Source organism: Zootermopsis nevadensis, unplaced genomic scaffold (genome assembly GCF_977971745.1).
Source record: "Zootermopsis nevadensis isolate Lab colony 2312 unplaced genomic scaffold, Znev_1.0 Znev_ptg000005l, whole genome shotgun sequence".
Taxonomy (NCBI): Eukaryota; Metazoa; Arthropoda; class Insecta; order Blattodea; family Termopsidae; genus Zootermopsis; species Zootermopsis nevadensis.
This window is the reverse complement of record NW_028259137.1, coordinates 4,635,301-4,661,404: the sequence shown is the minus strand read 5'-3', so window position 1 is coordinate 4,661,404 and position 26,104 is coordinate 4,635,301. Positions and strand designations below refer to the sequence as shown.

General features: G+C 40.1%; 1 protein-coding gene across 1 annotated transcript in view; it reads left to right on the top strand.

The window, feature by feature from the left end:
- LOC110835177 (uncharacterized) overlaps positions 1 to 26,104 on the top strand; it is a 282,316-nt gene that overhangs the window by 127,849 nt on the left and 128,363 nt on the right. The window contains exon 4 of the mRNA XM_087343172.1: positions 14,595 to 14,649. Within this exon, the coding sequence (XP_087199298.1) occupies positions 14,595 to 14,649 (55 nt within the window). The remainder of the gene's footprint in view (positions 1 to 14,594; positions 14,650 to 26,104) is intronic.

The following is a 26,104-nucleotide window of genomic DNA, read 5'->3' as shown; positions in this document are numbered from 1 at the left end:
GACCCTGGGTTCGAATCCCACTCAAGGCATGGTTGTTTGTCCGCGTCTTTCTGTGTTGATAACTCGTCCAAGGAGTCCTACCGAATATCTAAATAGATTAAGTAACTTCTAAAAAAAGGTGACCAAGATGAACCACAGATGATGATGATGATGACAGGTCGGTTTGATGGTAGCGGAGGAAGCGGGTTTTAGTACAGTGGTGGCCAACCTGGGGTACGCGTACCCCCGGGGGTACGTGAAATTTTAAAAAAATATATTTTATGATAAACACTGAATAATCAGTAATGTAATTTATTTAATTTATTTTAGATGTAGATTATATACTATGAATAACTTGAATTATACACCAACAACTTTGGGGGTACAAAGCTGAAGAGAAATTATATCTGGGGGTACGCGAACAAAAAAAGATTGAATACCACTGTTCTAGTAGACTGGATTGCTTGAGTGTAAATTATCCGATTTAAAACAATTGCTTTTCTTGAGTATTTAAGTCAGTGCTGACTTCGTGTAATCGATAGTGCGGGCGATAGTTTCATGTGGATTCAAACGCTGAAGAGTTACGTAACACCGGAACCTATTTTACGACGCACTTGTAGGATTCACACAAGAAGGAGGTTGAGTGACTGCTTATTACACACACACAGAAAGTTTCTCTCCCTTGAAACAGTTAAAACACCTTAAATTATGACGTTAATTTTACAATTGGCTCCTTGGTGTTGTTTTTAAAACCACATTTGAAACGTCACGTAAACATAGCGACATCTTGATATACTCCATTAAAAAATATTTTATATAAAGTTATGAAGGCATAAAAAAAGTTACAGCGACTGGCTGGAGGTGATTGGCTTCAATCATTACTCTCGGCTTCACGTACATTACACACGCAGTCTTAAAACGGTAGTCACGTTAACTGGTAATATTTGGACCAGTTACCGCCCGGAAAATTCCCGCATTAATGGTCACACTGTCGTTTGGAATTGCGGGTTGTTAACACACAGGTCTCATCCCACCGAACAGTTTTATATTTGAAATTTGGTTTGGCCAACAAATTCTCTGCTTTCACAGAACCCAAAAGCACATAATTGTTTTGTTTTTTTAAAAAAAAATATATCTGCATTCATCTCTATCCAGTTGAATTCTCTCGACGCCTTCACGTGCTACTTATTTAAAAATACACTCATTTTAATATTATCTCCTCTCTACTCCTATAAATATAAAGCAGTGTATTTATTTCAGTTCCCGCCCAGAATTTTCTGTGGATATATGAATTCATCCGTAACTTCGCAACTAATATTTGATGTGGGAACTGAAAGCCTTGCTCGGTCCGCGATCCACTCGATACAAACATCAGCCTTCTCTCTGTTGAGTACAGCGGTGAAAAATGTCACGATTCGGTTTCGGGGGGGGGGGGGTATGATATTGGGGGCGTCGGCTTGGAAGGCGCAAGATTGAGAGGGCCCGAAAGGTCTCAAGAAAGAGCACGCAACTTGCAGAGAGCTTGGTCTTGATCGTGACAGATTTGGTGAGAAATGTGATGGATAACTCTAAACACGCCCTAAGTGCGTTTGAGAATGAGAAAAATATTAGATTTTTCAAGGGATTCTGAGAAATAAATGTTGATGCACTTTCATCTCTTTTTATTTATTTTTTTATTTTTTTTATTTTTTTTTTAAAAAGCGATTCTCGTCAAATCTCCGCAAACCATCAAAATCGAAGGGTTTATAAATTCTATGTCGCATTTTGAACGGTGGTATCGCACACGTGTCATTAGGTAGAAATATAAATTTGACTTCTTTCTGATTTAACGACGCTGCGCCAACGTAAGTGATTGTTAGATTACCAAATTGGTCAGGAGTGACGACGGATTTGTCAAAAACAATTAAATTTGCGTGTGTCTTGTTTTCCCCTCCAATTTTGTGATCTCAGTTCCTTTGTGACGCTTGTGTTGAAGACGTAGTTTCTCAGACACCACAAAGCAGCTTACAGTTGCAAGACGGTTTAAGATTTTGTAATGCAATTAACACACCAAGTTAATTTTGCAAGACTCTAACCAGAAGAGAGAGAGGTCTCGTTAAAGGTACACCGAATTCAGTGACACATTTTACTTCCGGAATAAAAGTAAAACGTTCTAGGAACAATCTTGCGACGCATTTAACACCTTATACACGCAGTCCCAAAAATATGTATACACGTACTCACGTCGGTGTCCACTTTTCAGTCAGTAGCTCGCAACTGTAAACTGTACCACGAAGCTAAGAGCGGTCATTTTAAACGCCTATACCAGATTCCCCCCCAAAAATCATTAAATACCAATTCTGTCCTATGTAACAGTCTAGTTTATTAAGATTTTCTGTATTTCATTAATTGAATACGCGTGTATATGTATTTTTGAGGACATTCTTTTATGAAGATTTCCGTCTTCTGGGTTGTTGCGCTGTGTAGTCTGGTCGATGTTAACCAACGCTTCAGAGGTCATACTGCCTCCGTCATCAGGGCCCTGATGATGGAGGCAGTATGACCTCTGAAACGTTGGTAAACATCTGCCATACTACACAGCGCAACAACCCAGAAGACGGAAATCTTCATACTCATTGCCCTGATGATGGAGGCAGTATGACCTCTGAAACGTTGGTAAACATCGACCATACCACACAGCGCAACAACCCAGAAGACAGAAATCTTCATACTCATCGCCCTGATGACGGAGGCAGTATGACCTCTGAAACGTCGGTAAACATCGACCAGACTACACAGTGCAACAACCCAGAAGACAGAAATCATCATACTCTGATGATGGAGGCAGTATGACCTCTGAAACGTTGGTTAACATCGACCAGACTACACAGCGCGACAACCCAGAAGACAGAAATCTTCATACTCATCGCCCTGATGACGGAGGCAGTATGACCTCTGAAACGTCGGTAAACATCGACCAGACTACACAGTGCAACAACCCAGAAGACAGAAATCATCATACTCTGATGATGGAGGCAGTATGACCTCTGAAACGTTGGTTAACATCGACCAGACTACACAGCGCAACAACCCAGAAGACAGAAATCTTCATACTCTGATGACGGAGGCAGTAGGACCTCTGAAACGTTGGTAAACATCGACCAGACTACACAGCGCAACAACCCAGAAGACAGAAATCTTCATACTCTGATGACGGAGGCAGTAGGACCTCTGAAACGTTGGTTAACATCGACCAGACTACACAGCGCAACAACCCAGAAGACAGAAATCTTCATACTCTGATGACGGAGGCAGTATGACCTCTGAAACGTTGGTTAACATCGACCAGACTACACAGCGCAATAACCCAGAAGACAGAAATCTTCATACTCTGATGACGGAGGCAGTATGACCTCTGAAACGTTGGTTAACATCGACCAGACTACACAGCGCAATAACCCAGAAGACAGAAATCTTCATACTCTGATGACGGAGGCAGTATGACCTCTGAAACGTTGGTTAACATCGACCAGACTACACAGCGCAATAACCCAGAAGACAGAAATCTTCATACTCTGATGACGGAGGCAGTATGACCTCTGAAACGTTGGTTAACATCGACCAGACTACACAGCGCAATAACCCAGAAGACAGAAATCTTCATACTCTGATGACGGAGGCAGTATGACCTCTGAAACGTTGGTTAACATCGACCAGACTACACAGCGCAATAACCCAGAAGACAGAAATCTTCATACTCTGATGACGGAGGCAGTATGACCTCTGAAACGTTGGTTAACATCGACCAGACTACACAGCGCAATAACCCAGAAGACAGAAATCTTCATACTCTGATGACGGAGGCAGTATGACCTCTGAAACGTTGGTTAACATCGACCAGACTACACAGCGCAACAACCCAGAAGACAGAAATCTTCATACTCTGATGACGGAGGCAGTAGGACCTCTGAAACGTTGGTAAACATCGACCAGACTACACAGCGCAACAACCCAGAAGACAGAAATCTTCATACTCTGATGACGGAGGCAGTAGGACCTCTGAAACGTTGGTAAACATCGACCAGACTACACAGCGCAACAACCCAGAAGACAGAAATCTTCATACTCTGATGACGGAGGCAGTAGGACCTCTGAAACGTTGGTTAACATCGACCAGACTACACAGCGCAACAACCCAGAAGACAGAAATCTTCATACTCTGATGACGGAGGCAGTAGGACCTCTGAAACGTTGGTAAACATCGACCAGACTACACAGCGCAACAACCCAGAAGACAGAAATCTTCATACTCTGATGACGGAGGCAGTAGGACCTCTGAAACGTTGGTAAACATCGACCAGACTACACAGCGCAACAACCCAGAAGACAGAAATCTTCATACTCTGATGACGGAGGCAGTAGGACCTCTGAAACGTTGGTTAACATCGACCAGACTACACAGCGCAACAACCCAGAAGACAGAAATCTTCATACTCTGATGACGGAGGCAGTATGACCTCTGAAACGTTGGTTAACATCGACCAGACTACACAGCGCAATAACCCAGAAGACAGAAATCTTCATACTCTGATGACGGAGGCAGTATGACCTCTGAAACGTTGGTTAACATCGACCAGACTACACAGCGCAATAACCCAGAAGACAGAAATCTTCATACTCTGATGACGGAGGCAGTATGACCTCTGAAACGTTGGTTAACATCGACCAGACTACACAGCGCAATAACCCAGAAGACAGAAATCTTCATACTCTGATGACGGAGGCAGTATGACCACCGAAACGTTGGTTAACATCGACCAGACTACACAGCGCAATAACCCAGAAGACGGAAATCTTCATACTCTGATGACGGAGGCAGTAGGACCTCTGAAACGTTGGTTAACATCGACCAGACTACACAGCGCAACAACCCAGAAGACAGAAATCTTCATACTCTGATGACGGAGGCAGTAGGACCTCTGAAACGTTGGTTAACATCGACCAGACTACACAGCGCAACAACCCAGAAGACAGAAATCTTCATACTCTGATGACGGAGGCAGTATGACCTCTGAAACGTTGGTTAACATCGACCAGACTACACAGCGCAATAACCCAGAAGACAGAAATCTTCATACTCTGATGACGGAGGCAGTATGACCTCTGAAACGTTGGTTAACATCGACCAGACTACACAGCGCAATAACCCAGAAGACAGAAATCTTCATACTCTGATGACGGAGGCAGTATGACCTCTGAAACGTTGGTTAACATCGACCAGACTACACAGCGCAATAACCCAGAAGACAGAAATCTTCATACTCTGATGACGGAGGCAGTATGACCTCTGAAACGTTGGTTAACATCGACCAGACTACACAGCGCAATAACCCAGAAGACAGAAATCTTCATACTCTGATGACGGAGGCAGTATGACCACCGAAACGTTGGTTAACATCGACCAGACTACACAGCGCAATAACCCAGAAGACGGAAATCTTCATACTCACCGCTGTGAGAACCTCAAGTCTGACATTCTTTTATGCTCGTAGCTGATGAAAAGGCGAGTAAGACATGTCTTAATTATGTTCTCTAAGTCGTACGTGGTTTTGTCCACAATTAACCACAACAGCCGACGTTTCACAAGTTCTGATGCATAACAACACAGGAAACATCCATCTGCATACTCATCACCGTCAGAACCTGATATTTTTCGTACGTCAGGCTGTCAGACTAACTCAAGAGACTGCCTATGACTTATCTACATGGGATATGACGTCATTATGTACGAATAGCATCACCGTTGCTGGCCGGACACGTAACGCAAGATGAAGCAGCTTGTACTGAAAGGTTCCGGGTGCCAGGCGCAACGCATTGGAACACTGTGCTCATTTTAACCGTAAGGGGTTGCAACAAGACTCCCCTTACTGTCAGACAAAACCCTGCCGACCTTCCATGCAAGACAAGGTGGTTGTACTTTCTATTCACACAGTCCGACCTGTGCCGTGCTCTTCTAAGGGTCTCGTTAATAGTCTACAGCTTATGTTCGTGGCAAAGCCTCTTATAACTAAGAACGAATCACCCTCTTGCTTGTGTGTACAGTCGCTTCCAAATATAAGTTTTTCGCACAGCTTTAATTCAGTTATGAGATGATAAAGTTGCGTCATATTGTGATAAATATATATTTGTTTTAAATCTTGTCAGTCTAATCACAATAAAATTCCTATTAAATATTAAAATATTACTATAATAAAGTGATGATATAATGTAAATCGAACATTTCGATAGAGAACGTCATTTAATATATTTTAAATATTTAAATGTTAATTATAGTAATATTTTAATATTTAATGGGAATTTTATTGTGATTAGACTGACAAGATTTAAACAAATACTTAATTCAGTTGCTAAATTCCGGAATAAAGTTATATTCTTCTGTCATATTGGATAATTTTGGAGTGGGATGCTTACGAGAAGGTTACAGATCGAATCTCATTGTGGTTTCTTTTCGGGGCATTATAATCAACACGGCACAAACGTGAAGCTCAAAATTGAAGTTTATGAAAATTCCCGAAACGGAATTTCATAAATGCGCGTGAGTGTTACGCATTACAATGTATCTTCGCCTTATTACCATTCTCATACATAATTTGTGTTCAGGTTGTGTAAAGATTTAAGTCCAGTGATGTCTGTGAAATATTTGTGTGAGGACACATTTTGGCGAACGACCGGGGTTCGATTCTTGAAAGGAGCAGTTACGGTAACTTTGTCTACACCTGCTATCCAGCGGTACTTTTTTGAATTAGGGCCGGTGTTAAGAATAAGTGGATCTTTACAACTTTCTCAGCCCGTGTTGCATACGCGCAAGACCGCCTTGTTTCTAATTGCATTATTCGATGTTTATGTGAAAGTAATTCGTATCGGACCTGATTTAATTTTGTAATTAGCTATATTCATAAAAAGCTTGTTTCTTTGGCTCACGTGTTAAGTGTAAAGAATATCTACGTGTGTAACAAGTTCATGTATCGTATTCCGTACAGAAATACACGTCATGTTCTCATGCGTTCTTTTGACGTCCATTAAACCCACCATGTTGCGTAGTTCCCACTTTGGCCACCAGATCTCAGTACATCAGTGTCCACCTCACGACTTTTCATCGTCCGTCATTTTGTAATCGCCTCTCGTAGGATATACAAGAGTGCGATTTGAGGTCGTGCAGAATGACACAGCCTCCTTTCTAAATTTAATCCAAATCCCCAAATCCTTCCAGTTGTCCTGGAGTTGAATAACTGGACACACTGACGAACGGACATACTCGTCCAGACCATAATGCGTTCTCCCTATCCACTTTATGCAAAGAACGCATAATAATTTTAAAAAAATTGGTAATTTATAATTTATATAAGACATGAAACTTTGGTTTCTGTGGTGTATTATTTGATTATTAATTATGTTAATGAGCATCATAACTTTTGAAAATGACTGTCTTCTGGGTTTATGCGCCGCGTAGACTTGTAGAAGTTTGCCGACGTTTCAGAGATGCTTGCTGTGATAAACGTCGGTAAATTTGTACCAGACTACGCGGCGCAACAACCAAGAAGACAGTCATATTCAAATACGCCGCCTTGAGAACCTGAAATGTCACATTATTTTGATAACTGCGGCTTTGAAAGAGCCTTTAAGATTCCAGTTACAGTTCAGAACGTGTTTTTTTTTTTTTTGTGAAGCCCTGGAAACACGCATCTTTACTTATGGCGTCGCCTAATTCTTTGTGAAACGACAGTCAAGTTGGTTTCTCGTCACACCCTTTCCATTGTTCCGCCCTGTCAGATATCTCGTTAACTGTGCCGCCCCCAGTTTAATCCTCCAGCAGACTGCCTCCATTCGAAGTTTTCAGTTCAGTGAGTCATAAATTATCAGCACAGAGCTAATTAGTTGCTGTCCAGATGGATACTGTAGTTGTTCATGAACAGGATGAAGGGATTTGCCGTCACCTCAATGTAAATAACTACAAATATGGCCTATCCCAAGTGACTCTAAAGTGTTTTAGTGCGATAAAATTCGGACATGACCGGGGTTCGATCCCCGACGGGGGCATTTTTTTTTCCCTCTAACCTCTGCGTCCAGACCTATTCTGGGGCCCACCCAGCCTTCTATCCAATGAGTACCGGGGTCTTTTCCCGGGGGTAAAGCTCGGCCGAGGCGTGACGCTGACCACTCACCCCATCTAGTGCCGAGGTTAAGAATGAGTAGGAGCTATAACACCTCTCCCCCTAAGCTCCTACATGGAGTGTAGCGGAACAGATCATTTTGTGCAAAGAGCCTAGTATGATTTTACCTGCTGCTTTGTATGGCTGTGGGACGCAGTCTCTCTGATAACAATGTAGTGTGATGGAGTTTGAGAAGGAAAATGTATAAGAGGGTTAGATTAATTATGGTGAGTCGGGCGGGGAGGTTATAAATGCGGAGACCACTTGAGAGGCCCACGTATAGACGGAAGATAATATTAAAATGGTATCTAATGATGTGAAGTAAATTTACCTGGTAATAGACTGCATGAAGTAATTTTGGTGAACACGGTAATCAACATCTAGTTTTAGAATGGTCGAGAAATTTGTTGACCAGTTAAGCAACTATAAGCTACCCGAAGAAGGACTGTTTGATCAACTCGCGTGACAGTGGAAATGGTCTTGCCTTCTTCATCCTCTGCCTTCATAAAAATTGACTTCTATTTTAGGCGATTTGTCAAAGAAATCGTGTTACTGTCATCTGACTCAGAAATGTGACTGAAATGGAGAACGTCATTCTGGAAGTCGTCACAGATAAAACGCGTGGAATCTGTGAGTCGATTGACGGAGATAGTTGGTAACCGCCCGAAGATGATGACGTTGTTGCCTACAGAACGTAGTTTCTTTATGATTCCGCAGTGAGCGCTTGATTAAAACTTTTCATGTGTTTTAAAGTCATAAAGCTACTTTGGACTAACCCTCTAATTATCAAGACTCTTAAATATTGACTACAGAATTTGTGCTTTCTTTACGAAATGTGTAATCTGTCCAGCTGCGTGTTTCACGTTCCAAACTTTTAGACGATTGAAGTGAATTTTGGGAAGTAACGTGTGCTTATAGTCACTGTCTGATTTGACTTAAAATTGTCTTTCTAGGTATATATAAAAAAGAGTAATTTCACTAGAACTAGGTATAATAAATGATAGAATATAAACTAAAAAGTTAAATAATGGTATAATTGTTGGACTCTTACCAGTGTCTGAAGTACATTTAACATAGTCGACGTTTCGGGAGCTGAGTCAATTTATAAATAGTCGTTCGAAATCGATTTACCTCAGGCTACATAATTAGGGCGTTAGAGAATGTCGTGAAATGTCTTAAGTTATTTAACAGCAGAGACTGTACACTGGAGACACACATCTCCAGCCTTCGGTCTGTACAATGCTTGATAATATTTGTGTTGTTGATTAAAATCTCTCATATTAATGTCTGCAGTAAATTAACTTGTCCTGAAATAGCATTGCCAAGACGAAATGACAAATTGCGTGTTTCTTGCAGTTTAAATATCTGTCAGAAAATTATAGAATTGATCTTCTCAGACGTTGGTAGCGGTGAATACGATATGTGTTCCACATTTTGTGATACGAGAAGCAAAATCAAGAAAAAATATTGAAATTTTGAAACACTTCGTTCAGTTTACATTACGTGAGGTTAAAAGATACACATCTTAACTCCACGAAGCGGATTCATTATTGGGAAACTGGTAGTCGCTCACTTAATGAAGGAATGCTAATATTACGTCTGACACGCATTTATTCAAAGTCTCTACGGACTTAGTCACATGGTACAATTTTTAAATAACTACAGAAAACAATAGACTGTAGATTAGAGTACAGTCATATTTCTGTTTTCCTTTTTTCTAATAACCTTAAATGGTCGTATGCAAAATTCCCTATTCCCATTGGATTTCCTTTCTCGTGGTTGCGTTTTCAGTGGATCTAAGATCTAAAATTGGTGATCGTCCTCTCTCATGTGAGTAGCCAAAAATATCAGTTCGTTTCGTTCAATGTAAAAATGAGGCTATGTGTCTTTATAAGAAGCAGACTGTGTTTTGTTCGCGTGTTGTGGTTGTCTGTCTGGCCTGTAGAGCGCGCTGGCTTATTTAACGGTAAACTGATTACGACGCCCGTATCCAAGGATGCGTCTTTACCATTGAATTCAGTTGCTGCTGCTTCGTGGTTCTGTTAACTCGAATTATTTCTGCTTGTTACAGAATACTTACTCTGCGTTTAGGAATTGTGCGTCTTGTGTGCTCTGTAATGTACGCCCAGGGTCGTAACAAAAGTAGTTGAAGATTTCCGTCTTCTGGGTTGTTGCGCTGTGTAGTCTGGTCGATGTTTACCAACGTTTCAGAGGTCATACTGCCTCCGTCATCAGAGTATGAAGATTTCTGTCTTCTGGGTTTGTTGCGCTGTGTAGTCTGGTCGATGTTAACCAACGTTTCAGAGGTCATACTGCCTCCGTCATCAGAGTATGAAGATTTCTGTCTTCTGGGTTGTTGCGCTGTGTAGTCTGGTCGATGTTAACCAACGTTTCAGAGGTCATACTGCCTCCGTCATCAGAGTATGAAGATTTCTGTCTTCTGGGTTGTTGCGCTGTGTAGTCTGGTCGATGTTTACCAACGTTTCAGAGGTCATACTGCCTCCGTCATCAGAGTATGAAGATTTCTGTCTTCTGGGTTTGTTGCGCTGTGTAGTCTGGTCGATGTTTACCAACGTTTCAGAGGTCATACTGCCTCCGTCATCAGAGTATGAAGATTTCTGTCTTCTGGGTTTGTTGCGCTGTGTAGTCTGGTCGATGTTAACCAACGTTTCAGAGGTCATACTGCCTCCGTCATCAGAGTATGAAGATTTCTGTCTTCTGGGTTGTTGCGCTGTGTAGTCTGGTCGATGTTAACCAACGTTTCAGAGGTCATACTGCCTCCGTCATCAGAGTATGAAGATTTCTGTCTTCTGGGTTGTTGCGCTGTGTAGTCTGGTCGATGTTTACCAACGTTTCAGAGGTCATACTGCCTCCGTCATCAGAGTATGAAGATTTCTGTCTTCTGGGTTTGTTGCGCTGTGTAGTCTGGTCGATGTTTACCAACGTTTCAGAGGTCATACTGCCTCCGTCATCAGAGTATGAAGATTTCTGTCTTCTGGGTTTGTTGCGCTGTGTAGTCTGGTCGATGTTAACCAACGTTTCAGAGGTCATACTGCCTCCGTCATCAGAGTATGAAGATTTCTGTCTTCTGGGTTTGTTGCGCTGTGTAGTCTGGTCGATGTTTACCAACGTTTCAGAGGTCATACTGCCTCCGTCATCAGAGTATGAAGATTTCTGTCTTCTGGGTTTGTTGCGCTGTGTAGTCTGGTCGATGTTTACCAACGTTTCAGAGGTCATACTGCCTCCGTCATCAGAGTATGAAGATTTCTGTCTTCTGGGTTGTTGCGCTGTGTAGTCTGGTCGATGTTTACCAACGTTTCAGAGGTCATACTGCCTCCGTCATCAGAGTATGAAGATTTCTGTCTTCTGGGTTTGTTGCGCTGTGTAGTCTGGTCGATGTTTACCAACGTTTCAGAGGTCATACTGCCTCCGTCATCAGGGCGATGAGTATGAAGATTTCTGTCTTCTGGGTTGTTGCAGTGTTCAAATGTCCGACGGTCTGTAGACAACTTTAAATCCCGGTTACTTGTTATGATTTATTTTTCTCTAGGTACACTAAAATTCATACCGTAAATATTTTGTTCATAATTTCGTACCGGACGAAAGCGATTTATAACAAATGAAGTGTCTGTCTCCCTCGAAGAAGTGATTGCTCTCGAGTTCACATTCTGTCACTGTCCCTACGACCATTCGTGAAAATCAGCTTTATTCAACGAGTCCCCTAGAGTAGATACGTTCTTGTCTGGAACGAAATAAGCTTCTTTTTTTTTAAGTGCACGTTGCTTTCTGTAACAGACAGTGGATTATGACCAACAAAAAATACGACAATAAATCAAAAGTTACTGAATCCTAAGGTCGCGTAATTTAAATGAAGTGTTTTGTATATAATTTTTAGCGTTTTACATTCCAACATGTAGTATTTTAGCACGTAGAGAAATTGAGAGAGACTTCTTTTAATGAGACGTACATATTCGTGTTTAAAATTTGCAATATCTAATGTCTGAATGTCGAAGAACAAACGAGTAACTACTTTCGCACTCTGAGTACTTTGGGCTCAGATTAGTTTCTTTCTTTCACGTCTAGATGTCACTGTCATGCCTGTTGCCTGACTTGTAGGCGCCACAGTAATAACAACACTTTTGGGGGTCCTGGGTTCTTGAACATTGAACGTTGAATTGAAACGTTAAATTTGTTTCCTTATTTTCCTCCTCTATGTCGTGGTAAATTCCACAAGATTTCAGCCCCGAATATGAAGACAGCAGTTTTCTGAGAATAATATGTACTGTTTGTTACTCATAAGAAAAATCTTTTACCTCGGCAGTGCAGACCCACGCGGAAGTCCGTCAGCCGCAAATTTCTGACTACGAATTCATTATTTGTTGAAACACTACTTTGTGTTCACGGAGTTAAAGACTTGTAGCTGTTCTACACTGCCAGGGTCAAAGCATTTCTCTTGAGGAACTCACAGTGTCTCCAAGTCCACGTGGCTTCATCATGACCCAGGAAGACATCGAAATTTTTACTGCCTTGGGAACCTGAGATCTCACAAGTAGCACTTTTCCTCAATGAGGAGGAAAAGTACTTCCTGTTGCAGAAATGAACAATGGAAAATTAGCAACATTTGTTCCCCTCACACCCCCCCACCCATTAACCCCCCACCACAGAAATGAGCAGCGGAACATAACTCATTACTCCCCTCCTCATCCATTGTGGCCGGGCTGCATTCCTGTGGTTATGTCCCGAATACTTCGAGGACACTGTGCATCTCACTAACTTCTGGCCTGTCAATCTGAGATCCTGCCAACAGTTCAGCCATTTCAATGCTTACTTTGTGTTGTATAAAAATCATTAAATGAGCGCGTATTCGACAGGGGGTTCGTATAGCCTATAGATGCGCCCGTAAGGTTTATCTCCGAACCTTGAATGACGAATTTCGATTAAAATTGGTACTGTTTATATACGCTGTAAGTTGTCACGGTAGATTTAATTGTGGGTTGCTGTCAAATTACTATAACGTCGTCATTAAGACGAGTAACTTTTAAGTACTGTGTGTACGCTTGTAAGAAATTTAATCTTATATTCTTCTCTCAAATTAGTTGACCGTTAAGAGCCAGGTGGTAAGTATATTAACCAAGTGCTTTAAAGATCAGTAACTCTTCATTTTGTATTTATGTGTTTCGTATTAATTCTCGCTGTGAACAGCGATTATTTCCTTAAACAGCGTTAACCAGTTGATCTTTGTAATGGTGAAGAGTTGTGTTTACTTCGCGGTACGGACTGAAATCTTAAATACGTAATATTTAGACGAGCTTTGACTTCAAAGGGTTAACCAGTTGATTTTCGTAATGGTGAAGAGTTGTGTTTACTTCGCGGTACGGACTGAATCCTTAAATACTTATGAGCTTTGACTTCAAAGGGTTGATATGAAACTAACCTAACACTACATAATCAACTCTTGTTAATTTGAAGGCACTAGGTCCACGGTGCTGAGTCCCTTTCAGAAGCTGATGGTCGTCTAGTTAACTCAGACATTCCCCACAATTTGAGTGACCTGTAAGTTCAGTACAACCTTAGGCAGTTATTAACACTTCATCATTTACAAAACTTGACAGAGATCTGAAGTAATGCGAGCCCTAATGTTGATAAAACTCATCACGGCTTTGTCGCTCGAAAATCTCGCCCTTTGATGGTATCAGTATGAATACAACGCGTTTGATATGGCAGATCTTCTATTGATCACACAGAACTGTAATAACGTGTTGGAGTTCCAGCTTACCGCACTAGAGTGCGATAATTCAAATGTGTGCGAATTCTATCTTTGTTATTATCACGACATGGAATGAAAAGTGATGCTATTGAAAGCGGCCATCAGCTTTTCTAGAAACAAAGCTGAGGGGAAATTATGTGCTACTCTCAAACACGACATTTCTGCGGTTACCATTACACCCAGTAGTCCATCATTCGTGTCGAGACTTCGCCTATCGATAGATTCAAAATCATAACTGTTCTTTGTTCAAACAGTTGTCTCTCCAATAAAATCTACTCAGGCAATTGGCCGCGTTAAGTGGTTACCGTAGTAAACCGACGTTTCGGTAACCAACTCTTTCCCCATCATTAGGGTTCTCATGTGAAGTCGCCTGTGTATACACAGGCGACTTCCGAGGTATCCAGTCATATGAGATCCCTGATGATGGGGACAGAGTTGGTTACCGAAACGTCGGTTTACTACGGTAACGAGTTTACGCGGCAGATTGCCCGAGAAGATTTTATTTGTTGTACTCGCCGCGAAAGTCTCAAATCTAGTCGTCTCTCCATTTTCTGTTAATTCGGATTTGTTTTTGATGTTCTGTTATTATACGATTGTACGTCGTTCCTTGGGACTTCAGAGATTTTCAATTTACTGATCGAATCTTGATTTTGTTTTAGGAGCTGGTTCTACAAATTGTCTGCCGTGGCACTCCTCACGCAATTCATCTGAAGGGTAAGTCGGATACTGAAACTAATCTCTTGTTATCCAATATCACATCTTTCATCTGAAGCTAGATGAAACATCCATATTTATGTACGGAATCCCTTAAATTCGGATTTCCCAATTTATTTACGTAAGAAAATGAAGGTTCTTTTAACGTATATATTTACTGAATGCGGTGATACAGAACCATTCATGCCGTAAATCTGTTATTCCTCTGAGATCTGTCAGTATCTTCGCATCCGCCTGGTTCTCGAACGTATCTTGAATCTGTATACTTCGTCCTCTGCATACACCCCCCCTCCCCCCCCACGATGTCAAGGATATCGAAAGTGCCAGACGCCGCGCAATCAATACTTGTCACAAAACGTTACCGAAATGCGTGGGTGTGTTAGCCATCACAACGAACATGAAATAGACTCTCCAAGGCGAATTACAGCCTGCATTGATAAGACAAGAAGAGAAACACGAGATTTATTTTAAAAAATAATCCTTGGTTAAACAATCTGACTTAGGTCTGTGTGTGTATGTGTTTAGAACCAATGTAGTTGGTATCGGTTTAAAACATCGAACGTTAATCAATGCAATGAATGTGTTTTAGGAAAAATATTCTAATGACGCACTGACTGGCATTTCACGACTATACCAGTTAATATCATTAATGATTATAACATTTTTTGTGTAACCTCGACGGCGTGTGGCTATCTACGCACGAGGCCATCACGTTTATAAATTAAATTATATTTTTGTTGTTGGATTATAAATTTGTATTACCGAAGTATAACAACGATAATGAAGGACCTGAAATGTCTGCTTTGCGTAACAAGATACGCTGTGTCCACGTCATAACCCGGATAAGTCAACATTAAATGAACGCGCGCTATAGGTCGGCGTTTTCTCTGCCATTAGTCTGTTACCATAAATTTCAAGGTCACTGGAAAACGCTCCTGATTTCTGTATTTCTGAACCGAATATTTGAATCTCGCACGAATAATCGTGGAGTATGGAACAAATATAAAATTAATAATTGTGCTCACATACCTAACCCACCCCAACCCAACCTAACCTAACCTAACCTAACCCAACCTAACCTAACCTAACCCAACCCAACCTAACCTAACCTAACCTAACCTTACCTTACCTAACCTAACCTAACCTAACCTAACCTAACCTAACCTAACCCAACCCAACCTAACCTAACCTCGTATTTAATTGTAATCTTAACAAGGTGTTCCAGAAAAAATCGTCTAGAATAACATAATTGTCACATCGGGCTTGTAACGTACCAAAGTTATTAATAAATCTGAAATGAATTACCATTAAGGATGGCTGTCTTCTGGACTGTAGCGCCGTGTAGTCTGGTAGATGTTTACCGACGTTTCAGAGGTCCTTGCTGCCTCCATCATCAGGGCGCCCTGATGATGACAACTATTATATTCAAAGTGTTTTTTGTGGTGTGTCGTCATTCGATATTGCTGTGATTATGCTTTAAGTGCTGTGTTCTGTTGAACCATGAGTTGGCAAAAAAATATATGATAATAATAATAATAATAATAATAACAAATTTTAAAACTCGGAAATCATCCTGATAGATATTGCAATACATCGAAATTTCTTTGTGTGTATGTGATTAAGTCGGTTACAAAAATGTGTCGCATTATGACAGGTTTTGTGGTCGTTTTCGATGGTTCCAAGAATAATCGAGAGAGAGCAGCACTGTTGTTGTCAATATATTTTAATTAATCAGCACGTAAATGCTACCAGTTGCTAGCTATACCGCCCTGACGGCGGGCGTACTTCATTAATTTTACGCACGTAAACAAGCTTTGAAGTTGGTGCTTATGAAGACCCTACGTGAGCTGTGGGGCGAATTGAAACTGACAAAATGTTTTTGTGTTGCTGCAACGGGTTGAGATCTGTGTCTGGGCCCCCAAAGACCCATTCTTCTTCCCCCTGGCGTGACATTAGAGAATACGAAGCAAAGGTTGAATGATACTGACGTGGAAGAATCTAAAGACCTTGAGAAATGCCTGTCCCGATGACATGTACGTCACAATTTATGCATGAACGAGACCGATCGGGAAAGCGGCTAACCGTCTGAGCTCTGCGTGTGTCTAGAATAAGTCAATAAATGTCTTATATAAGACTATAGTTTTAGTCGTCAAATATTAAACGTAGGGCAAAGGATGCATTTTGGGAAAGTGGAAGTTTCTTAAAGATTAGGTTATGTTACGTTAGGTTAGGTTAGGGGATAATCGGGCATCATGACAGCATTAATTACTGAGATATCTACTGGAGCTTAAACACAAAACGCTGTATTATCTACATGGGTTATGAAGCAAGTTACAAGACACTATTGAGTGATAAGAATGTTCTATACCGTCTAAGTTACGATAATGAATAAAATCTTATGGCGTTTAATATTCTGTAAATCAGATGTTCTGCTTTGCAATCGGCATTCCCCCACCACATAGTCGAATCAGTCGTTGCCACAGAGTTCTTAAGAATGAATTGTGGGTAGTTAGGTATTTGGACGAGAATTGTCACAGCCCATTTACAAATTTTATTCCGTAATTCGTTTGGACATACCGAATAAAATGACTTGAAACTCCATAAAGGATAACTGATAATGATGTTTGTGTTTGAAAGGTCGCGGGATAACTCTGACAAGACAACTGACCAGAGTCAAAAGTTCCATCGCCACAAACATCTCCCGACTCCTAATTTTGAATGACCATCTTTCGTCACAGTCGGTTTTAATATTTAACTTTAGTCCCACTTTCAGATCGACTTACGTCTTGGCCTGGTTGTTGTTATTCTTACTGCAGAAGGCTTAGTGTTTTAGGATTTAACCGTAATGAGGCATTTTTTTAATTTTAATTTTAATTTTAGTGTTGTGCAGACAGAAACACCTCCTTTAATCTTACAAAGAACACACGAATAATTTTATTACAGCTTATCCTGCAGTTAAAAAAGAGATTGCTTGATTGTTTCCTATCTGTTATTGTCTCAGTGACTCTGCTGGTACCAACGTTACCTGCTTTACCGAGTAATGCCATTAAAAGACTTTTGGTTAGCGCGGGGAAGTGGCTTTTAAATTGGAAACGGTTTGCTGTGACTAGGCCAGTTTAGAAAGACGTATATCTGTAAACAGAACTATCTATAATGAAATTAGGGACCCCATATTTTGTCTCAGATAAAATCATAATTAATATTGGAATGCTCTCGCGGTATCCCGCTCAAAGCAAGAATTCAACTCGGGATATGTGTGTATATCTGTATCATGAAATTAATTATACATAAAAGCATTTTCAGATTTGAAAGAAACTTGTAACTGGGGGCTTCCTTTGTGTGGCATTCGCATATTTCATCATTGGCCCGCATTCGGTTTTAATAAAACTTTCCCCCTTGAATTTTCGAACATTTTGGGAACATTTAATTACCGAAAATGTAAGTGAAAAGATCCAATTTTAAAGCGAATGTTAATAATATCTTCAGCATGGTTCAGCGGGTTTGTTTACTTCGAATCTCCACGGAATCTTTCCCGTATTCACATTAATTCAATTCAATATTAACTTCGTCCAACGCGGATTCGGCGAATGCCGTATCTTCCGCGTTGTACGAGGGCTTACTTTGTATATAAATGCCTTTATGTTGTTGCGTATTACACCAGACAGAACTTATAAACTCATTAACTCTTTAACCAACGCGTTAGGTAATTCAAATTATGACGTATTATAGAAGTATAAAGAAACGTACATAAATATATTTTAGTACAAATTTCTGTGCATGAGTGTAAAGGAATTTAGAGGAACGTTAACTGGATTATCTCAGTAATGGTGAAATGTTCTGTGGTACGTACCAAATTCGTAAAAATTTGTAGACGAGCTTTGGCTTCAAAGGGTTAAATGATTGGGTGTCACCATTTAAGTATTTGACAGTCTTATACTAACAATTATGTGCTTATAACAGATCAAAGTAATGTTTGGTTTGTGCAATGTAATCTTGGAGCGAATTGTGGTTGTAGTCATGGTGTTATGGAACTGAGAGTAATGAAATTTTGCTTAGTAATTCAGTGGGAGCTCATCACAGCCTTCCATTGGCAGGCGCGCGTACCATACACATCATGTTTCAGGGCATTTAATTAATGGTAAGTCATCGAAATCGTTTCTCATATCATGTCGAAACGAATTTGCCTTTTTCGTATCATTCCAAAACTGAATGAGAGTTCATTCTTGTTAGAAATTATACAAAATTTTTTTTTAATAATAATGTACACATTTCAATTTTTTTGTCAGTATTTGGTATTAAAGCCTATTCGATTGCCACGTGCATATTTTAGACTGTGAGACTTCAGGTTCTCACTGCAGCGAATATGTAGGTGGCCGTCTTCTGGGTTGTAGCCTCGTGTAGTCAGAAATTTCGGACGTTTCGAATGTACATTTTGCAACCATCTTCAGGACGATTGCCATGAAACGTCGATAAATTTGTAGCAGACTTCGCAACACAGCGGTAAAACAACCCAGAAGACAACCATCTTAGTTAGTATCTTGGAACGTTTACGGAGTCGAGTCAAGTCTGTCTGTCCGTCTGTATTTCAAAGTACGCGTAATCAGTTTCGGTTAAATTATTTATAAAGCTTATAAATAGAAACTGTCTGAGGAAATTTATTTTGTGTTGTGTCATTACGATGTAAAGTGAACTTAAAATTATGATGAGATTTCTGAGGAAGAAACTAATTGCTTTGCAGAAGAATTTCGTGCGGAATAAAATATGGGAAATCATTGAGGTCATAACGATTAATCTAAAAATGTTACGATGTTGTGTGCGCTGTTTAAGAATTAACGTAACCCTCGACGTTAAGTATTGCAATCTTTTTCGATAGTTAATGTAAGTCTTGTGGGTTTCAAGGGTCTGGGAAATGTGAATTGCTCATTTCACAATCAGGACGAGGTACAGGTTTTCGCTTCATCTGTATAGATCTTTTAACTGGGGTCATTTAAGAAGATCCATGTAGCCTGGAGGCTTCAGGAAACTCAACCATATTATTGAGATCATCATTTCAGATGTTCTATGAATTATAAATGAAACTGGTGTTTTATATATATATATAACGAGAGAATATTCTGGAGTGTCTGGTGAAAAGGAAAGGAAATATATACGCTAACAGAAGTACAGTACGAATCAGAAATAATGGCTCATGCAAGAATTCATATGAAATTCTACGGGTACTCGGGAGTTATAACATTAAATTTCTGTGACACCCTGTAGTTGTAGTGTACAGTATTGATCTCGGATTACTGCTTAATGGGACCAGAGGATTTTTTTATGAATACGACATGACCGATTTTGAAAAGTTTCATGAAATTTAATACAGTATACCGGGGTCACTGTATACAACAATATCGTTACCATGGTTACTGTGGATATTTAGTTACGCTCGTGGAGGAAATGAAGGTTTATAAAGTGGGCTCATGGTTCTGTGAGTATGTAGCCCTAATGACTTTAAAGCCTTGTGGCTGGATTTGTGTGTATTAAGGGACAGTGCGTTTCACAGAGTGACCCGTAATGCTCCGAAGACGGTGGGTTCCTAGAGTAACACAGGGCACAGGTTTCGTTTGAGAGCAGAGCTTTATGAACTATAACCCGGGTTCTGTTGGTTTTCTCAAGGTCCTGAAGTGTTCAAAATGGGGAATGAAGTTTTTGGTGGGACATGGCTCCCTTCTGGAAATGACTTTTGTTGGATGGATGGATAAATGTCTGGGGCTGAACCCAGAAACGTTGGAATAGCATTAGCTGAAGGATTCTGTGTGACTGGGTGTGATGGAGGGGAAGGGACACTCTGGTAGAAGATCTTTGTGGCAAAGGCGAGCCGATTTGTCTGAATAAAAGACTTGATAATTACAGAGATCAACTGGTTAATGCTGTTTGTTTAAATAAGCGCTGTTTATTCTGAGAATTATATGAAACACAGTAGATTTTAATGGAAAATGTAGAGTTACTGATTGTTAATATTGGTGGTTCATAGAGTTACCATTTAGGTTGAAAGAATGCCCGAAATGTTTTATTTGTAAAGACCTTCATTTAATGTTGTCTCCGTTCTTCATGTTTAGAGTGAATTGGAGGTGAGGGGTGGGGGGGAACAGAAGCTACTCAGTTGATTTTCCTCTCTCAGGAAATTGCTCAAGTTTTAAGACGAGTTGTTTTTCATTCGTTTCAGCGAACCAGATTTATAAACGAGTTCTACTCATCTTTTGACACGCTGTACTGAGACCGATTTTGCAGTATGAAATCGTTTATCGTCAAGAATATGGCTGTCTTCTGGAGAGTGTCGCGCCGTGTAGTCTAGTAGATATTGACAGGCGTTTCGGAGGAGCTTACTGCCTCCATCATCAGAGCGATCGCCAGACTGCACGGCGCAAGATTTCAGAAGACAGCCATCTTCGTATTCGTCGCTGTAAGAACCTGAAATCTCACCATTTTATCGTCAGATTGTAAAGACGCAGTTGGTGATCGCGAGTGATATCGCCTGTGTAGTCCAGAACAGCTGTCGGAAACGAAGTCAATCGACTGTTTAGATGAACTTCCCTGAGAGAGGATAATATTAAAGTGGATGTGTAATATTGTGGGTGGATTGGATGTGCGTATTCCATTACAGGGTCCAATGGCGGAATCATATAAACGTAGTAATGAACCATTTTAAAGAAGGCGAGTAATTTCTTGACCAGATAAGTAACTCTCAGCTTCTCTAAATGAATCTAGACCTAATTAAATAGTTGAAAGACTTAGTAAGTATATATCCACGTAGCTACATGAGTTCTTCCATTACTGAAATTTGAGTAAAAAAAGATCACTTGCTTTCAAACTTTTGACTCTACCTGTACCGTCTTCTTAACAAGACTGTACATATGGATGCTGTCTTGTCTCGCTTTGCTTTAGCACGGATAATAATCGTAATAATGAGTTCATATACTTTTCATGTTTCCCCAAGGGTTACGTCACCCACATATAGCCAGCTGAGAAGGAGATGTAATGGACCAGACATTTTTGTCTGGTATAATAACTTGGCAGACGTAATGAGACACGCCAGTTTACAAAATGGGCGTGGCTGGAGTGTATACGTACGTGTCGGTTCTGTGCAAGATTTCTGCAAACGGATTTTAGGTTTGTCTTAGGACAAATAACATAATCATTATACAAATTCGGAGCTACGTACGTAAACTTGTTAACTTTTATTTATATCTTGTTTAATTTTAGTGTGCCTTAGATAAAGAGGGCATAGGCCTATGACGTTTCAGTGAAACACTTTTGAAATCGCCTTCTGAAATGAAGAGGCGAAAATCGGCGAATAACTTGCGATCTGCGTGGATGTTACGTAAACGACACACAATAACGTACATTCTGTTTATTTTGGTCTTAAATTCAGAAATAAAGTTTTTAAGTCGTCATAAAGTGGGCCGATTTTGTACGTTATGTAATATTTTAATTTTCCTAAGTAATTTTAAAAATTCAACACGTACAGGAATAGGCTACTGTATAATGGGGTAAGCATTCACGTATTTTTTTAAAAATTCGTTCTTTCTGAAATTTGCTTATAGCTGAGTAATTAAAATGGACTAGATTTCCTCCATTTGCCACGCACTGAAGAAGCTACTGGGTTTCTTCTAAAAAAACTTAAGCGTAGTTTCCAGTTTCCTTCGTCACAAGACTTTACTACTTTAATCTTGAACGAATGTGTTCGTACCGCAAAGTAAATTGTCATTTAAATGGACGCCTGTGCACTATGTTGTGTAGTAGAAACAAGGATTAATGAATGCCGGGTGTCAGTTGTGTAACAGATGGCACGCAAGTCGCTGTTACCCACACTGCATGCAATCAAAATAATTGTTTTGTTGATTCTCGATAAATATTCGCCTCACAGATAGAGAATTATCGACACAACACGTAGAAATCTTAATGAAATCTGCTTTCATATTGGGCTATTCAAAAAAATGTGCGATGCGACGATAAGATTCATTTGAGTTTCATTTTAAACAACGTCTTTTACTTGCCCGGAATGAAGAAAATTACGTGTGACTGACAACATTCGATGTACTCTTCCGAATACCAAATTTTGTCTAAAAGGGTTCGGTAATTTTTGAGGAAAATGTATGTGTTCTTTGATACACTGTCTCCATATAAGATAGAAATAAATTTTATTAACTATGGAGTTGCAAAGAAAAAAAATGGGATATGTTTTTAGTAATATTAGAAAATGATGTTTATGGGAGAAAAGAGATTGCTGGGAACCTCGCGTGTTGGAAAAATAAAATCGCACTGACTAACAAATAACCGAATTGATCTCAGTTTTAACAAGGAACACAAATGTGATATTTACGGACGTATAAGTTTACTGAACATTTTCCATAAAATCCATTCAATCATTGTAAGTGATAGATTAAAGAAAAACTTAGCTTAAAATTTTCTAACATAAGAACAAAAAATTGTTTCCGAGTAGGCAGATCTTGATAAGGTAATATTTTCACATTGAAACAGATAATAGGAAATTTTTAACTTAGATGTTCACTTGGTATTTGTGGGCTTCGAGAAAGCGTTCCATCGTTTGATGTACCATATAAAAGGTGATATCCAGAGCATCTGATTAAAGTAGAACAAAGTCTGTGTACCGATACGAAAACTGTTTAGATATATGACTAAAAAAAATGAGAGGATATTAAAATAAATATAATGAGAGGTCTTTCAACACAGAAAGCACAAATGTCGATGTTTTTGGATCTTTCAGCGATTTGCGATGTGTTGTGGAGATGACGTGGCAACAAATCAATCATGAGAGTTGTGTAGACTCACACACGCTCCCCATTCCTATCAGCAGATTTATCTGATTGGATGGCTTCTATTTTCCTCCCAGGAAATAATTTCCTGGAAGCTGAATCAGAGAGTTCTGTCTCGCGCCCAAAGTATTTCTTCTGTCCATAACCCAACGAATAAAACCTAACCGTGTCCTTGAGGGGAAATGTTGATGGATTCCATCAGTATGAGACCAGCTGCAAAAATATAACAGTCTTTTTGTTTCCATGGAAACCAATAGAAATAAGGGAACAGGAAAGAATTGGATGTAGCGAAGTGATTTAAAGGTTCTTTCAGAAGAGTTTTTTAATTAAAATTTTGCCCTGGAGACGAACGCTGTATTTATGTTATTGGTAATATTTGGACGTGATCCATATGATTTGGTCTTGTGCCCTCTGGTACGGGGAGTAGTAGATTATTGATTAATAAGGAGGTTGGTGTGTTTGATGCCTGAAATATAAATGTAATGGTTTTTATTGAGATCTTATAAGAGATATTGGCCATGTTTATTTGAAAACGCTTTTTTGAACGTGGAATCCATATTAATTGTTATTATTATTTAGTGTTCTGTCTGACGACAGGTCCATATGAACAGGATCCTTCCATCCTTTTCTCGGACTGGGACCTGTTCATGTACGTTCTTGGCAGATGATCCAGAAGTGGTTTGCCATTGCCTTCTTCTGTGTGTGAATGGAGTAATTGTTGGGATGCCACGGAGGAAAACTCCGTGTTGCCTAGACCACGGCCTTGCCCAACACAAGTTATAAATTCGGGCACCGCCGGGAATCGAACCCGAGAGCCCAGGATTACAAGGCCAGCGTTCTAACCGCTAGACCACCGTAGCTCTATATTAATTGTGTCACTCCACAAAGCAGACCTTATTTATAATTTTGATTGCATCGAATCTTTAAAATCTTATGACTGGCTTCGTCAAGCCAGGACTTTTCGTTTCGTGAGAATAAAATACCGTCCGAAGGAAGTTAACCGGAACAGATTGTGTGTTAATTGGATCTCATTCAAGATTAAATCAACTGAGACGAAAGATGGCCAAGTTCACGTTGACTGCTGTGGTTGAACTGCAGGCTTGAAGAGATTTCTCATTTTGTGTCAGCATCCTTAACGAATCTGGGACCCTACAAAGACACCAGAAGGTAAATCAGTCGGAGCTTGAAGGTGAACACCTCTCACTATTTCCGACAATGTGTGTGGGACATTTAGAGTTGTCGCTGGAGTGAGCTAAGTTGAAAATTCTCTCGAAGTACCGGACTTAAAAACGACGAAACCTATCAGCTATAGATTAAAAAAGGAAATCAAATTAAACAAAGATTTCTGCTTAAAATTAACGATCACTTTCGACGACATAGGCACAAGAACGGATGACGGATTCCACTGATACCAACCTCGCAACGTCGCTGTCTGTGAGCGATGATCCATGATTCTAATCTCTGTCACTCGACTTGTAGCTTAGGTTAGGTTAGATCTCAAAGCTTATGACGTTAATAATCATTCGAAACCCGTCATGCAGTGCGCGAGGTCAAATATCCGAGGAAATATGACTATGAAGCCCTGTTCTTTCACGTGTCTGACACCCCTTTAATGCTGAGGTAATTCATTTGAATGCAGCTATGAGCAATTAGAAGGGTTGAGAGATAGAATACCAGTTACCCTTCGACTCAACTGCGCCTAGACGAACATGAAAACAATTCCAATATTACCTGCTAAGAATGACGAGAAGTCTAAAGTAATTCTTATAGTACACATTTGTTGAAACTGTCTAACAGAGCAGCGTATACAAATTAAAATGATGACGTACCTACAGTGGAGAGGACCCCCAACAGCTTATTCGTTCTACAGCCTAGGCTTTGTAACGAACGTCCGGGGTTCGATCCCCTGTGTTGCAGGGATATTATCTTTTCCAAAACATTCAGACTGGACATAAACCCTGCCCGGTCTCCAGACCATTTGTTACAGATTTTCTTTTCTCGAGGTTAAAACGAGCGAAGCGTGAGTCTAATCACTCAACCCATCCGTTAATTTCCCAGGGTAAGAATACGTGGAGCTGTACCTCCACTCCCCATTATTTGTGCATGTTTTGGTAGTTAAGTGCCAGGGATAACTTAACTTTTCAGTACAGTGTGGTGCATTGTAAATGCAGCCCACATCCGGATATCTTATTTTAATGGTACGTTTCTCATGCCTATCCAATAGCTCCCGCCTGTTCTGCATGATTTTTTTTTTAATGAAACTCCTCATTTGTGTATTATTGTATTCTTTTATCAACTCTTCTGGTTTTTGGTCCAAATATTATCAACACTTTGTTCCAAGACTTTAGCCCTAAAGATCAGAATCCAAATTTCACAGCCATACAGGTAAAATTAATTCTGTATGTCATTAGATAGAAGACGGAAATATTAAAATAATTTTTTAACTTCGCTGACGTTCTCGGAATTTGATATTGATTTATCTCTCGATGAAATTTGGATTTGCAGCTGTCGTCCGCAAACATTTGAAACTCTGCCCTGATTCCGACGGGTTCATTAACTGTCTCTGTATTACGATTTTGCGCTGGTTCACTGTGACAAGGCGTGAACACGTACGTACCGAGTTTCCCGAGTGTTTA